Source organism: Mastomys coucha, unplaced genomic scaffold (assembly GCF_008632895.1).
Source record: "Mastomys coucha isolate ucsf_1 unplaced genomic scaffold, UCSF_Mcou_1 pScaffold15, whole genome shotgun sequence".
Taxonomy (NCBI): domain Eukaryota; kingdom Metazoa; phylum Chordata; class Mammalia; order Rodentia; family Muridae; genus Mastomys; species Mastomys coucha.
In genome coordinates, this window is record NW_022196897.1 from 66,584,996 (window position 1) to 66,598,509 (window position 13,514).

At 37.8% G+C, this 13,514-nt stretch overlaps 1 protein-coding gene across 2 annotated transcripts in view; it reads left to right on the forward strand.

Moving 5' to 3' along the window:
* The window catches only part of Itprid2 (ITPR interacting domain containing 2), an 83,521-nt gene that overhangs the window by 50,786 nt on the left and 19,221 nt on the right, over positions 1–13,514 (forward strand). For both annotated transcript variants that reach the window (XM_031370777.1, XM_031370776.1), the window contains 5 exons: positions 864–903; positions 987–1,085; positions 2,292–2,500; positions 3,493–4,196; positions 10,556–10,628. In XM_031370777.1, the coding sequence (XP_031226637.1) occupies positions 864–903; positions 987–1,085; positions 2,292–2,500; positions 3,493–4,196; positions 10,556–10,628 (1,125 nt within the window). The remainder of the gene's footprint in view (positions 1–863; positions 904–986; positions 1,086–2,291; positions 2,501–3,492; positions 4,197–10,555; positions 10,629–13,514) is intronic.

The following is a 13,514-nucleotide window of genomic DNA, read 5'->3' on the forward strand; positions in this document are numbered from 1 at the left end:
CTCTGTCAATGTGTTTTACAAGGAATAATTGAAAACTTTAACTTCCTTTTTTCAAGTCAGTGCTCTTAAAAATCTTGTCAGTCCTTTATGAAGATGTTCATCAGCATCTCTGTAAGCAGTGCATTTGATGATTTTGATATCTGCCTGGGAGGTTTCATGGTATCAAACAATATTATTCATAGGAAATAAAATGAAGCAAAAATTTCTTACAGTTTTGCACATCAGAAATGAAAAAAATCAACTGCTGAAGTAGACATTTTGGTTATTAATCTTGTTTTGTTTTTCTACAATTATGATGAAATTAACTCTAAACATTGGTTTCTGTTTGCTTTGACCTTGTTAATCTAGGTTAAAGCTGAGAGGAAGTTTTTAAAGGAGATGTTACATTGAAAGGTGTAGAGCATTTCACATGATGCACCAAAGGCTGATATTAACTTTAAAAACACATAAGAAATATGTGAATATTGTGGTTCTCCTTAATGGCACCCAGCCATGTTTACTTTTAAGATGCTCCTGATTGACAGCTTTGAAATTTAATAGCACTACATATACCAGTATATGCTGCTTATGTCCCTCATTATGCATCAGCCTGGTTCCAGAAATTAAATTGATTATTTATAGATTTTTTTTTAAATTTTAAACACTCAGCTAGAAGTAGTTCTGCATTGCAAGGACGTAGAAGCCACCTCCAAAGGTTGCTGGCCCAGTTATTGCCCTACTGTCCAGTGCTTTCAGTAGTGGATATCTACCCATGACAATGTAGATAACCTGTCTTCTCCATACCTGTGCCATTTCCTTCTAACAGCTGTGCTCTCTGTTTGTCTGTCTGTCTGTCTGTCTATTTGTTTGTTTATTACTTGTAGCCAATCACCTACATGAACCTGATGCTCAAGTTGAAAACTGGTATGTACCTGTTTGGGTCTGCTCCTTTTTAAAAGTGAAAAGGATAGAAAATCGAGTTTTAAAGAATCTTATTATATTTATAGCAACAATATCTTGGCCAAGGAGAGAAGACTTCAGTTTCATCAGAAAGGAAGAAGTATGAATTCTACTGGGTCTGGGAAAAGCAGTGGTACCGTGTCAAGGTCAGTCCTGGTAAAACCGTGACCATGTGGTTTTGAACCTGTCACCTTCTGGTCTTTGATTTGATGCTGAGAGTGTGACTCAAAGGGCCCCAAGTGTTTCTCAGACCATCATAACTGACAGTAGCTTCTTATGCAAAAACCAGTGAGACCCCTCTAATGAACCAAATAAAAAGCAGTAACTGTGTTCGCACCAGTGCTAGAATCTAGTAAGGAGTGGTTGAAGTTATGTCTGCATCCTGAAAGAGAAACTCCATAGTGGAGTAACTTCTACTTGTAAGGGGCCGAAACAAATCCGAGAATGCCTTGAGGAACTCTGACATAGAAAGCAGCATAAACATACACTATTAGCAGCTTGATATTTAAGGCTAAATTTGTTTTCAATGTGCTAAACCAGTGATCTTTAAAATGTAAATTAAATCAACTCTGTGGGCCTGTGGACCAGTTTTTAAATTGCTCTACAAATTATTGCATCACAGCTCTTCATCTGAAGCAGCTTTAGCCATCTTCTAGACACATTCCACCCTTCTGCTTATGCCCTTGTTAAGCCCCCCAAAACTCAGATTATCACTGCAGTGAGAGGGTAGGTTAATATTGAATTCTCAGTGGAATCGGGACACAGTGTCTCTCTGTGTAACCCATATCCTCCTCACTTTACTCCTCCTACTTCCTTCATAGATGTGGGGAGAGAAGAGCTGGAGGGAAGCTCCTCCCTGGCTTTCTGACCCCAACTTGTCTCCTTCCTTGCTTATGCTAAGATATTTGCCTCTCAAAAGGAAAAAAAAAGTGTCTGCAAAGCTTGTGTTTCACAGCTGAGTCCTCAGTACCCAAGCTGTACCAACTCGCTTTAATCTTTTCCTTTCCTTATCATGCTTGGTCTGAATTGCTTTCCTGGATAATCCTTGAAAAATGACCAAAAAACTAAGGTGAGCAGTCCCTCAGAGGGTCTGTCTTATGTTCTTAGGGATTAGGCCTTCCAGCTTTTGTTTCTGATTTATCCTGAGAAAATGTGCCTATGTATCCTTTCTAAGGATTGTGTATCTCATGAGGGCATAGTATCAGAAGATGAGGAAAGATATCATGATGTGAAGACCTGGAGCTAAGGGAAGTGAAAATGGGGCTGTGGACTGATTGACTGATTGTCATTGACATGACAAGTGTGGATTCCAAGCACACTTAACATTTTTATGTCTTCTTCCTTTGTTGTAGTGTTTCAGAACTGCTGGAGCTTTATGAAGAAGATCCTGAAGAAATTCTATATAATCTTGGATTTGGACGAGATGAACCAGATATTGCTTCTAAAATTCCTTCTAGATTTTTTAATTCATCATCCTTTGCCAGAGGCATAGACATTAAAGTATTTCTGAGTGCACAGATGCAACGGATGGAAGTAGAGAACCCAAACTATGCTCTGACAAGTAAGGGCTCTGATGTTAGTGTTTGAAACATTCTGACAAATAAGGGCTCTGATGTTAGTGTAATGCGTGAAACATTGAGCAACTAGGCCAGGTGATCTTTGTTTTAGCATCTGACATTGTAAAAATAAGGTTAATAGAAGACTAAGTCTTTTGCTCATCCTGAATTAATTATTCTAGTTATAAATCTTTATCTCTATGTCTATGTATGTATGTATGTATGTATGTATGTATGTATGTATGTATATATCTGTCTGTCTGTCTGTCTATGGAGGTTATTCTCTTCCGATCCTCTTTAACTCATCATAATTTATGTGTAGAACCTTTTGTTTATCTCCAATTTGTATTTGTTCAAGAAGTAGGGGCTGGAGCTTTGTTAATTTCGAATGAGATCAGTCCTTTTCAGGTGTTTTTCTGTAAATCTAAAATACCTTGGTCAGTTGGGTCTTTTCATTTCTGCCTCCACTTGTTTTTTCTCTGTTAAATAGTGTCTTAAAACAGGATTCCTCTCATATTGTCTGTGGATCAACCTTATGTGTGCTTTAACTGTACTCTCCAGTTCAGTATAAAATATACTCGAATGTGTATTTTCTTAGGAGGATATTTGCAAGAGTCTTAATGGAGCCCATGACCAAATTAGTAAATAATTCCTAACTAGAGATCAATAGCTGGTTCTGTTATCTTCAGTACTATCATCAGGTTTTGTGCTTATTTCTAATTGTTTTAAAGTATAAATCTAATCTTTACAGTAAAAATCCTCTTCCTCCCTACCCTCTGAATATAGTGGTTTACATGTTCACTTAGGAAAAAATATGATTTCATAATATTTGGGATCTAAATTCAATTACTAGAATTCTAAACAGCATGTTTTTACTATATGTACCTATAACATAAGCACAGAGTTGTTTACTCTATATACATGTAGCATAAGCATGGAATTTGTTTACAAGATGTATGTATAATATAAGCATATAATTTCTTTTTTCCTTTTGTAGGCCGATTTCGCCAAATTGAAGTCCTCACTACTGTGGCCAATGCATTTTCTTCTCTATATTCCCAAGTCTCTGGGACTCCACTGCAGCGCATTGGAAGTATGTCCTCAGTGGCCTCCACCAAGGAGGTGACAGAACCCCCCCCTCCTCTAACTCGAAGCAACACTGCAAACCGTCTGATGAAAACACTATCAAAACTAAACTTATGTGTTGATAAAACAGAGAAAGGAGAAGGGAGTTCTTCCCCCGCTGCTGAGAAAGGAAGGAGTCTAAGTGCCTCACTGTCTGAAGACAGTGGCGGTGGCAAGAGTGATCCTAAGCTTCAGAAAGTTGTAAAGAAGAAGGAGTCTTCTTCGATGCTGGCTACGGTTACAGAAGAAGCCTCAGGTAGTTCATCAACCATCACAGATAGCGTTGATGCAGACAGACTTTCTGATGAAGCAGATAGTAATATTAGCCACAAGGTGGAAAGTGAAGAAAGCAGAGAAGCTCACAGTCAGGAGAGTGACCTGCTCCAGAAGTCTGCTGTGACAGATACTGACTTTGACCATGATGGCAGCATGTCCAGCCACAGTGCACTGGAGAGCAACAGTGAGCTGAAGAGTGGCCAGGCGTCCTCGAGTGAGAAGGAGCCTTGTGCACCCCTGACAATCCCATCCATAAGAAACATAATGGCGCAGCAGAAAGACTCCTTCGAGATGGAAGAGGTAGGCAAAAACTTTCCTGAGGTTCCTTTGTAAGTAGAGAGCCAGGAGGAAAAAAGCTTCCGCAGTGTTTATAGAAAGGGAGGTCGCTAACATTCACAACTGTGGAAATAAACTGCATCCTCCTGTTGACACTCCTGCTTCTATTTCCAAACCAAGGGTTGGTTGAGAACTGAATGTGGTGGAGCCCCTGAGGCTCAGCTGTCATCTATCCAGTGACATTTTATCAGCAACCATTTTTTTTCTCAAGCCTAAGGCTTTGATATTAGAGAGCATTGAAAGTGTATATATAAATCCAGATCATTTCATTGCATAGCAGTGAAAATACAAAGATCAAACAGGTTTGCAGTTCAGTCTTCAGGGGTCCCAGTGACCAGGGTGAGGGTGAGGGCACCTTATGAAGAGATACTGGTGATGTGTGTGTGGCCGAAAGGGAAGGGTGGTTCTGGAAAGCTGCTGGGTGGGGCTTTATAAGTCCAGATAAACATTTGGTGACTTTATTTTACCCATTGATACTCCTGCTAGTTAACATAAAGTCTAAATTCAAGAATGTAAAAGTACTCAGGAGGTTTATCCAGAGCTTGTAGACAGAGCACAGAGCACGAGATTCAGCTGTATGGACCAGGGCACTACACTCTGTGGGAGGGACTGTGCTTGACATAAGGAGCAGTACATAGAAATGCTGTCTCGTGTTACACAGGAAGAAACTGAGGTATCTATGTTGTGACTGTGTGAAATATAATTTTTCTTATTGAAAAATATGGAAGATTTGCCTTGGTAATAATTCATGTTAGCTTTAGAATCACATTTTCTTGGATTGAAGAGTAAATAATGGTACCCTAATATTCTCTTTGCTGCTTTTTGTATCAGTCACATTAGTGATGACTTTTTATTGATTTCACAGTTTCAGTTGCTGATAGAGTTATTTGTGTTTTTGGTGGCTTCTGCCTTTTTTTATATGTTAATTATGGCTAGAGAGTAAAGTGAAGGGACTAGAAGAAGCCCTGTGGATATTGTCCATTTTCTTGTAGGCTACTTGTCCCTAAATCTTTTTCCTGTAGTTTAGATTTCCATTCTTTGAGGTACTAAAGTGATTTCTGCCTTAGTACTATGAGTATGAGAGAGGATTCTGATGCATTCTTGCAAACCCTGGCTCTGTCCTGTTGATTTCTGTTAAGTGTGTTTTGGTCCAGCTAGTCCTAAGACAGACTCTATGCTCAGCTCTTCCCTGCGCCCACTCCTGTGCTGAGTAGATCCAGCAGCTTCTATACTTTAGCCCTGCACTGTGGTATGCAAATCTATACAAATTATACAGTAGCTGGGAATTTCATGCTGGTGACTGACTCAGTTTAGACAGCAGTAGGTTGACTGTCCTTTTTATAATTTCTAGGATTTTAAAAGAACTCATAAGTTCTAAGCAGAAGTGTAAGTGTTAAGTCTCTGAAAGGGTTCAGATAACATACAGGGAAGGAAGGGCCTTGAAGGCTTGTCAAATGGTGGGTGCAACGTGGTGGCACTTACCTTTCCTCATAGACCTTTTCACTTGTGCCCTCTGCTGGAAAAGTCATTAATGACAAAATAACTTGAACCATTTTGTGAAATGAAGATTACATGGATAGTTAAGGAATGTAGATACTCTGTGTGTGTGTGGGTGTGTGTGTGGTCACTAGGAATGGTGTTGTATGTTGGTAGTAACTAACATCCAAAGGATTGAGGCACAATGAGTTTGAGATAAGCTGAAGCTACATAGCAAGTTCTAGGCTAGTAGCCTGATGTACCTCGTAAGATATTTTCTCAAATACATATAACAAATTAATTTTTAACTTTGCCTAATATAAATAGAGGAACTTTAAGGATAATGAATCCTTGCTTTTTTCATATCTATTTACAATATTTATTAAAAACCTCCTAGAATTGTGTTTTTTTCCTTTGGAAACTTTAAAGAAACTTCTAGAACAATGGATAAAGCAGGGAAATGTGTTATTTTCATTTCCTCTTAGGCATGATACGAATTGTACTAGCAGACAAAAAACAAAAAACAAAAAACCAGTCTTCCCAAGGCTAGCTTACATCCTATTCAGAGTAGCTTGTGTGCTTCTCTCTGATACTCCTTTAGTTGGGGTCTGATCTCTGAGGAGAACATTTGTTCTTATGTGAACAGCAAGTAGATACAAGTTAGAGCTCTCTCTCAGGGCCAGCTCTCAGTGAGAGGCCTCAAGAGCAGCAGCTCTGGCTGGAGTAGGGAAGAATGTTGCAGTCTGGCTCTGTGGGTGAGGCTGTCTAATCAGGTGAGTGAGACAGGAGGGAAGCCTGCGTTGGCCAGGACCTAGGGGGATGATGTTTAAGTGTGAAGAGAGCTTCACAAAGGACAAGACTGAATGAGACAGGCTAGAAGCAGCAGAATGCTTCTTTCTTATATTTAGCAAATGAAAAACTCAAAAAAAAAAGTATGTAGACTGTTTTAGTTAAAAGTCAATTTGCCTTCTAAAAGATGTTTTAGAATGTCCAGAATATCCAGAAATTCTAAACCCTTTCTCTCTCTCTTTTTTTTTTTTTTTGGTTGGGATATGGGAGAGGATTTTAAATCTTAGTGGCATGGATCTTTCTTCCTTCCTTTCTTTCTTCCTTCCTTTCTTTCTTTCTTTCCTTCCTTCCTTCCTTCCTTTCTTTCTTTCCTTCTTTCTTTCTTTTTTTTTTTTTTTTTTTTTTTTTTTTTTTTTGGTTTGTTTTTGTTGGCTTGTTGAATATAGCATGGTAAGTCCTTGGAGTTAGATATCAGCAGTCTGAAGGGGTCACAGTTAAAGTGATCCTACTGAATGAGCAGTTGCTCCTGCTTTGGGAATATGTCTACACTAGTGGAGGGAGCCTTCCTCTGTGCTGAGAATCCTCTCAGTTCTCTCACTGTGCTAATGAACTATTTAAAAGTAATTGTTACTGGGTGCACATACAATCTTGCTTGAGCTCCTAAAATAACTGTAAATCTTCCTTTGTACTTAAACAACTAATTACTTTTAGATTCTAAGTTTCAGGGTTTACTCTATTTATTTATTCGAGTTCAAATAATTCCAAATCAGTGGGGTATTTGAGGAACAGTGGCATTCTTCCTTTGGCCTTCCAAATTTGTGAATTTGGTTTCTTTAGATGGGATCTTGCTATGCTGCCTGGGTTGATTCTCCTGCTTTGGCTTCCCAAATATTAGGATTACAGGCATGTACCACCGTGCTGACTTATAGCTGTAGTTTCTGAAGATAAGAATTTAAATATTAATTCTGATGTTTGGTATCTGCCCTGATATTCCAAATCCTAGATAGTCACTGGGTTGTTTCTTGTTGTTTTGTTCTGATATTTTTTTAATCTAAAATTCCTTGAGTCTTTTTTAAAAATTACATAACAGTTGAAACAAACTTTGTGTGTTGTTTATTTTAAAACGTAGCAGTTTTCTTTTCTTTAAGGTAACTTAGAAGTAATTACAGAATAGTAGACTAATACAAAGCTTGTTTGAAAGAGTTCCCCTCCCTTACACTTCCTGACACTTAGATGTTACTTCCCAGCAGTGTTTTGGTCTTCTCTCTGAGGGGAGCCATATTTGCTATGATGCCAGAGCTTCAGATGGACTGATTGATGTCTGTGAATGAAGGCTGTTGAGGGGTCGCTAGCCTGTGTCATTGCTACTTTGTTGTTACTTTTGATTGACTTAAGGACTTGTGATAGAAGAGTTTTCACCCTTATTTTATAATTGCAAAACTGATAACTAGCACAGATAGTTTTTAAAAGTCAGTAATTGGCTAGGAAGACTTGAACTCAGGACTGGTTCCTTTGACCTGCACTGTTCATGGAACAGAGTGAGGAAGGAGATTAGTGAGATAAGAGGACAAGAGCTCAAGTCCTTGTCATAGCTCCAGAAAACTTATGACAAAACATTCTTAGGTTCTTTCTTTCTCTCTTTCTCTTTTCTTTTTCTTCTTTCTTCCTCTTCTTTGTTTCTTTCTTTTTTGTGATATAACATAGAATTATAATTTCTAAGACTCTAATTTAAATTTTACTTCAGCATTATTTTGTATTTAGCATGTATAAGATGGTTAGTGTTGTTGTGGTCCTGAGTTGAAGGGCTGGAGGGGAGCTGCATCCAAAAGGCAGTGCCATCAAGAAACCAAGCTGCCCAGACACTAACTCAGAAAGCTGAGTGACTTTGCTGTTTTGGCTTAATGTGTATTTTGATTGCTTTCCTTTTATCATGCAAAGTTTTGAACTTACCTAAAGTTTAAAGAATTGTATGATAAAAACCTATTACTTGTTACTGACTTCAGTTTTATTTGATTATATTTGTAAAAATTTAATCAAAGGCTACCTAGAATATGTGGCCAACTTACCATATAGCACTAGGAATGCTTGCTGTGTAGATCTTTATTCTGTATTGGCTTCATGGTTTTACACTGAAATCTGACTTTTGCATAGTCATGCCCAGTAAGACTAAGAATAAGTCATCAATCACGGTCTTAATACAGTAAGATTTGCTGAGAACAGTCTTCCTGACATTAGCAGTTATGTAAGTAAACGTGACCCTCTCCACTGTCAGAGACTGTTCTTGCATTGATGAAGGGCTTTGTAGTAAGAGGAGAAATATTTTTTTCCCTAGAATAGCATCGTGAAGGATATAAGGCTAGAGAAGGTAGCAAGTTCTTTAAACCCACACCACTTTGTGACTAATATATCTCTAAGGAAATAGAATATTTTATAATCCTACATCTATAAAGTGGGAGGTCGTAATTTGTTGTGTCTAAGCTGAGATTCCTAAGATATAAATAGTTATGTGGATTTCTTCTGTACTCTTTCAATCTAGTTAATGATTGTTTTTAGAAATCTGTATTAGGCTGGGCCAGAGTAGCAGCTAATAATAGGCCTTTTGTTGAATATAAAAAGAAAATGTGTTCTGTTCCCTTGTACTTAAAACAATGGTTTTCCGGTTGGACTTGTGTCTGCTGCTTTGAATAATATATTTTTTAAGTAGTAGCAAATAAAAGTAAAGCTTACTTTATGTGTCATACTCGGGATAGTGTTAAATGGTCACTACTTTCAGTTTCTTCAGGTCATAACTCTAGGTTCTTGGGACTATATATACAGAAGTCATCACAAATCAGAAACCCCCACAGGGGGTACTATCATCTGTGGTGCTGTGCTTTCTCTTTTTCTGTCTCCATCTCCGTCTGTCTCTCTGACTGTCTTTCTCCATCTCTGTCTGTCTCTCTGACTGTCTGTCTCTATCTCTGTCTGTCTCTCTGACTGTCTGTCTCCATCTCTGTCTGTCTCTCTGACTGTCTGTCTCTCGCACGGGTGCGCACTCGCACTTGTGTGTTTGTGTGTGTAGTGGTTGTATGTGGTGTGTGGTGACTTTCTATTCATTCCTATGGGTTATTTCTTATTTTAATTAATTCATAGCTGCAAGTACACCAAGGTTCAAGTCAAAAGTTTGTTATTGGTTCATTGATTTATTCACATTTAAAAACCTTCATTTTTACCATTTTGTTTCCATTTATTTGGTAAAGTGGTAGAAGTGAACAATTGCCTCCTCAAATGTTTACTCTTGATACAAGTTAGTCATACTAGAACAGCTAGGTAGTGTCTCCACTGGGTGAGGATGGCATTTAGAATCAAAATTTCCTAAATAATGATACAGTTGTGTAGGTAGAAAAAAGGCAGCTTTTTCTAGGTTTGGTACTTCCATTAAATAGAATTTTTAGAGCGACTTTTATGGGGAAGACTCTTCAAGATTTTAGTTGTATTAAGATTTCCTTCCCACTTAAAATACCACTATGTCTTGAAAGAACATTTTTGTTGGGACAGAACATTCTTATACATGAGTAACAATTGATGCCTCAAATTGGAGGACGTCAGAAAACTTAGCAGTAGGAACATGGTGTCCTACTTACATAGATACCAAACTTGTGTGTGCCTCAAGTAGGGCTCAGTCATCGCCTCCTATGGTACACAGATTAGCATTTTTCCTCATACTGGAACTACTTGAATGTCTAACATTTGGGGCAACCTCCTGTTGTGGGCTATCTTTCACAGAGAGTAACTTTTGAGAAACACAGTCTCTCTTGTGGAGTTTTGGATACATTTGTATATGTGCACCTACTTTAGATGCTGCCCTTCTCTGCCGGTTACCTAGGCTGAGTGCTGCATGTCAGTGGGGAAGTAGGTCAGAAAACCTAAGTTGTAGGCATGCTGACAATTTTAAGATAAAGTGCCTACATAATGTTTGGTGCACTTTAGTTAGACTGATTTGCTTAATGAATAACCATCAAGAGACACTCTTCTCTGCCATAGATTCTTAGTTTCAACTACATATGATTTTTTTTTAGGTCCAGAGCACAGAGGGAGAAACACCTCACGTGCCAGCCACTTGCCAGCTAAGTCTTGCCAAGTCAAAAAGAGGTAAGTGGACCACTGACCACTATTTCCTATAGCTGCTCTGTGTTGTCAGCTGAGGAAAGGAGTGTCTATCAGTGTGTGGAGTAGCAGTAAGCGTGAAAAGATGAGGATGCAGGGGGAGGGGGTCCTCTCATCTCAGAATATAATTTTTGTGGGGCTTTTATGGGGGAGACTTTATTGTTACAAGCTTATACTATATTGTTTATCCTGTAATAACCTCATTAAACATTTCTGGGTGCTCTAGATTTAAAATCTGCATATGGACTGAAACAGATTATGACTACTTTTATTGTTATGATTGGACACTCTGTTTCTGAACTTTTTATGCAAATATATATTATAAGTATAACTCTGACAAAAACTTGCTGGCAATAGTTAAACCAAGTAAAATACAAAGGTGTGGATCAAAGGTGAGTGGCTGCAAATTCTACTCTTTTCTGGAATCATTAATTATTGGCCAGAGAACCTTTGGATCCACTCCTTACACTTTGGCTTGCAACTAGAAAATGCTGTCTGGCTTTAAATTTACAAAGCATTTGTATTTAGAGAAAGAGGAAGAAGTTAAATGACCACTGAAGGTAGGACTGTTTATTTTTAAAACTTCACACATACCAAACCACCTGTTTTTTTTTCTTAACAAAAAATTTATATGAATGTTCTTAGAATAGAAAATTACATGTTAGTCTTCCTGAGGAACAGTTTGCATGTGACTTTTCTGTCGTTGCAGTGTGGTATTAAAGAATAGGGCCTCTAGTCATTTCACCTCTAGTCAGACACAGAGTGAAGTTTCTCATTGGTTATTCTTTCTTTCTTAAGTATGCAAATGAATATATCTGCTTCTGAAGTGTAAAGGGAATAGGCAGCAGAGGCAATATTGAACAAAGCAACTAACTCGTTATTTGTCAAAGGATGATAAAGTATAGTAAATTTCCTTTAAGTTGTTCTAGGGAAACTGTGAGTAATGCAGAAAATATATTCAGTTGATGGTCAAATTGGAGTTTCTCCTGGCTACCCATCTTCAGTCTCTTGTTTATGATGTCACAAATAAAACCATTTACATATTTGCCAATAAATCTTTTATAAAGTTACAGTAAAAGAGTTTTGCATGTGCAGTTGTGATAAAAGGCTACAGAAAACAGTGACATTTGGTCCATTTTGTAAGGTAGCCTATGGAATCATGGTAATGTGGTCCATCACAGACTGGCCATAACTTCATAGTTAGAATTAGCAGCATACTCATTTCACAAGTAGAATAGAAACAAGCCATGCCTTCACTGGTCAGCTCTGCAAGTACACTCTTCTCGTCTCAGTGCAGGGACTCGTTTTTTGCATGGAGAAAGAGTCAGTGACTCAGCTCATGGTCCGGCCTAGTGTTTACTGGGCAGCCTCGGGTTCCTAGAAGTCCTACACTGCTCTCTATAGAAGACAACTGTTCTTCATGAAAATCTACAAGAGAATATAGTGATTTTAATACTAAACAGATGGTTTCCATATTTTGTTTTGGTTCATACTTTTGTTTTTGGTTCATACTTTCATCTAACTTTTAAATTAAGGTAATATACTATGTCTTCAGAATGGAGGATTAATCCTTAGGTCTAAATTAAGAAGAAACTTAAGCTCTTTGTGCTATTCACTTCCCCTGCCCACTCTGGAGCCCGCTCAGTCTGCACTGCCAATCAGACTGTGGAACACGTGGTGCTCAGCTTTGAGGGGCACTGGCCCAGACCTTATGCTGCTGCACAGTCAGCAAATCTCTGAAGAAACTGAGTCTGGCTTCTTTGTACTTCATAGAAGTTCCCTTTTCCCTAACAGATAGGCCCTTCAATTTCTAGATCATTTATGTAACTGTTTAATTGTTGAGAGTCACCACTGAGTCATTAAGCAAACATTGCCATGTCGTTCTCCATACCAGAACATTAAGAATAAGTAAAGTTCCTGCCTTCATGGGCTCACAGTGTAGTTATAAACAAAACAAAACAGAGCCATACAACACAAACACAGAGAGAGACGGTAGCAGCTGCTCTGGCTAGACAGCTAGGTCGTTTTGAAGGAATGTAATGCCCACTTAGATTGCTGGGAACAGTTTGTTATAGTCCAACATTTGTAGGTTTGGTGAGGAGATAGAATACATCTTTAACTCATTATACAGCTTTATTAATATCATAACACTGTTGAAGTTTTTTCTCAGATTTTAATTGGGATATAATCACTATTTCTTGAACCTTCAAACTCCAACAAGATGTTTTTAAGCCTGAATAAAGTCTAATTTGGGATTTTATTTAGTCATATTATCTGGTTTAGATTATTTGGTAAACACTGTATTTAGCCTATTGCTTTTGAAATTCTTCAGGAATTTCACACAATCTTGCAAGTGTATGAGATATAAAGTCCCCTCTTGCAGTAAACATAATGTAGATAGAATGCTATCTTGCTGGCTGTACATAAAAGAATGTATATTTGTTTAAATATCTAGTATCTTTCATAAAATACTTAGAAATTAGAACTTTGAGACATAATGATAAACACGTCTTTGCAAAATTAGCAGTGTTATATATTAATTGAATCTTTGGCTTCTCTTTAATTGTCATGAAAAATTATTTCCTAACACAGATACTTGCATCATAAGAAACACTAGAGATACTTGAATACTCTCATATTTCCAGTGATTAGCTTTAGCCCTTACTTTCATTCTTTCAAATAGGAAGATACAGGATGTTTTACTGAATTCTGCATATAAACTTCTAATTTCACTTCTTAACTATTTTTATAGATTTAGATAATTTGTAAATTGTTTATTTTTATTTCATCCAGTTACATCTGTGATAATCAGATTTATCAAGCACTTTGCCATTGGAGCTTACTTAGCAAATGAACGCCAGGAGTTTCTGC